Source organism: Penaeus chinensis, chromosome 29 (assembly GCF_019202785.1).
Source record: "Penaeus chinensis breed Huanghai No. 1 chromosome 29, ASM1920278v2, whole genome shotgun sequence".
Taxonomy (NCBI): domain Eukaryota; kingdom Metazoa; phylum Arthropoda; class Malacostraca; order Decapoda; family Penaeidae; genus Penaeus; species Penaeus chinensis.
This window is the reverse complement of record NC_061847.1, coordinates 16897689-16900188: the sequence shown is the minus strand read 5'-3', so window position 1 is coordinate 16900188 and position 2500 is coordinate 16897689. Positions and strand designations below refer to the sequence as shown.

General features: G+C 29.2%; 1 protein-coding gene across 1 annotated transcript in view; it reads right to left on the bottom strand.

Moving 5' to 3' along the window:
• LOC125040394 (Down syndrome cell adhesion molecule-like protein Dscam2) overlaps positions 1 to 2500 on the bottom strand; it is a 23634-nt gene that overhangs the window by 16946 nt on the left and 4188 nt on the right. The window contains exon 4 of the mRNA XM_047634949.1: positions 1 to 75. This exon is cut by the window's left edge and continues 72 nt beyond it. Coding sequence (XP_047490905.1) covers positions 1 to 75 — 75 coding nt within the window. The remainder of the gene's footprint in view (positions 76 to 2500) is intronic.

Genomic DNA, 2500 nt, shown 5'->3' with positions numbered 1-2500 from the left:
GCAGAAGGTTCGTCTTGTTTTGCTCTGCCTCCTGGTCTTCGGGGGCCCCGCGCCCGCTCCTGCCAGCGGCCACTCCTGCGCGGGAACAACGGTTACGCAGGCCACGCGGTTAGGTAAGAAAAATAAATAGATATTCAGTAAGCTGCACAAAACTGTTCGAAACATATTTCATGAAAGAGATAGAAGACAAAGAGGTAGATATAGAGATAGAGGTAGAGAGAGAGATATAGAGAACTCAATAACATAACTTAAACATCAATAACTCACTTACTAAAGCAACATATCTAACTATCTATACTCTTATATCTCTATCTAATATTCTTCTCATAATCTCTCTCTCTTCTCTATATCTATATCTATCTCTATATAATATCTTCTAACCTCATATTATATATCTTCTCTATTTATATATCTCTTACTCTATCTCTTCTATATATCTCTATCTATATCTCTTATATATATCTATCTCTCCTTCTATCCCTCACTCTTATATCTATATCTATCCCTCTCTCTATATCATATCTACTCTCCATATATATCTCTATCTTATCTAATAATCTATATCATATCTCTCATATTCCTATCTCTCTCTCTATATTATATATATATATCTACCTCTATTCTATTCTCCATATTTATCTACCTCCATCTTCTCTACTCTATCTATATCTATCTATCTCTATCACTCTCTCTATATATATCTAATCTTATCTATATCTATCTCTCTATATCTAGTTATCTCTCTTCATCATCTATTCATTAGCTCTATCTTATTAAATACATCGTATATCTACATTACCACCTTCTTCTATATCTCTATATCTTCTCTCTATATATCTTTCATATTTTCCTATTATCATCAATCTTCCCAAACTCTATCATTCTCTTCCTCTCTCTTCTTACTCAAATCTACTCTCTCTATCTCTCTCTCTCTCCCATTTCCCCCTTATTCTCTCTCTCTATATATCCATATATATATATTATATATATCTCATCTCTTCTATATCATCTCTTCATTTCTCTCTCTATCTATTTCTCTTCTATATCTCATTCATATCTCTATTCTCTCTATCTCATTTCCCCTTCTTCATCTCTCTTCTATCTCTCTATATTCTCTCTCTCTCTCATCATCTCTCTCTTCTCTCTCTCTCATATCCTATCTTTTTTTTTTTTTCCCTTATTCTTCTCTCTCTCCCCTCGCTCTAATCTCTTCATCATCTCCCTTCTCTCTCTTATCCTTTCTATATCTATCTCTCTCTATCACTCTATCTAATCTCTCTTCTATATATTATCTATATATCTATCTTTATATATATCTATATTATATATCTTATCATCTATAATATCTATATATCTCTCTCTCCTCTCTTTTTTTTCCATATTCTATATCATCTAATATCTCTATATCTCTCTCTTTCATCTTATATCTATATAATCTAACTTCATATATCATCATTCTTCTCCATTCTATTCATCTATCTCTCTTCTCTCTCTCTCGCTACCTTTTCCCCTTCTTATATCTCTCTATCTCTCTCTCTATCTCTCTCTATCCTTTATTTCTCATCTCTCTCTCTTCTCTCTCTTCCCTTCCTTATTCTCTCTATCTCTCTCTATTATCTCTATAAATCTCATCTTATTCTATTATATCTATCTATATATATCATATTAATCTATATATATATCTATATTCTACCTATCTTCATCTCTCTTCTCTCTCTCTATTCTCTCTCTCTCTCTCCATTCCCATTATTCTCTCTATCTCTCATCTCTATCTATTCTCTATTATCTCTCTCTTCTCTCATCTCTCTCTATTCTCTAATCTCATCTCACTCTCTCTCTCTCTATAATATATATATCTCTATCTATACCTATCTATCTCTTTTAAATTATTCTATCTATATATCATCCCTCTATATCTACTATAACATTTATCTATCTCTCTCTCTCTATCTCTCTACCGCTATATATCTCATAATATAATATTCTCTTTATATCAGCTCTATCTCTATATAAACTTCTATAATATATCTAGATCTATATATAACTATTATTAGATTATCATCTAAAGTATCTTTCCTTATATATATATACTTAATATACTATAAACTCTCTATATACTCTATAGTATCTCATATATATCTCTATCCTCTTATTCTATATAGATCCTCTCTATATATCTATTTTTCAACTTATTATCTATCATTTTTTTTTTTTTCAATTTGTACTTTCTCTATCTCTCTAATCCCTATATATCTTTATCTACCTATATATATTATATAATATCTCTGCTTATACTATATAACTCTATATCTATATATTATTTATATCTTATATATTTTCTACTCTCTATAGCTATATATATATTATATATATATATATATAAATGAAATAATACTATATATCTATATATTCTATAGTAACTAAATATATCTATCTCTATATCTATTTAGTATTGAGCTCTATATATATTATCTATAAAGATATAGAGGATATATATAGA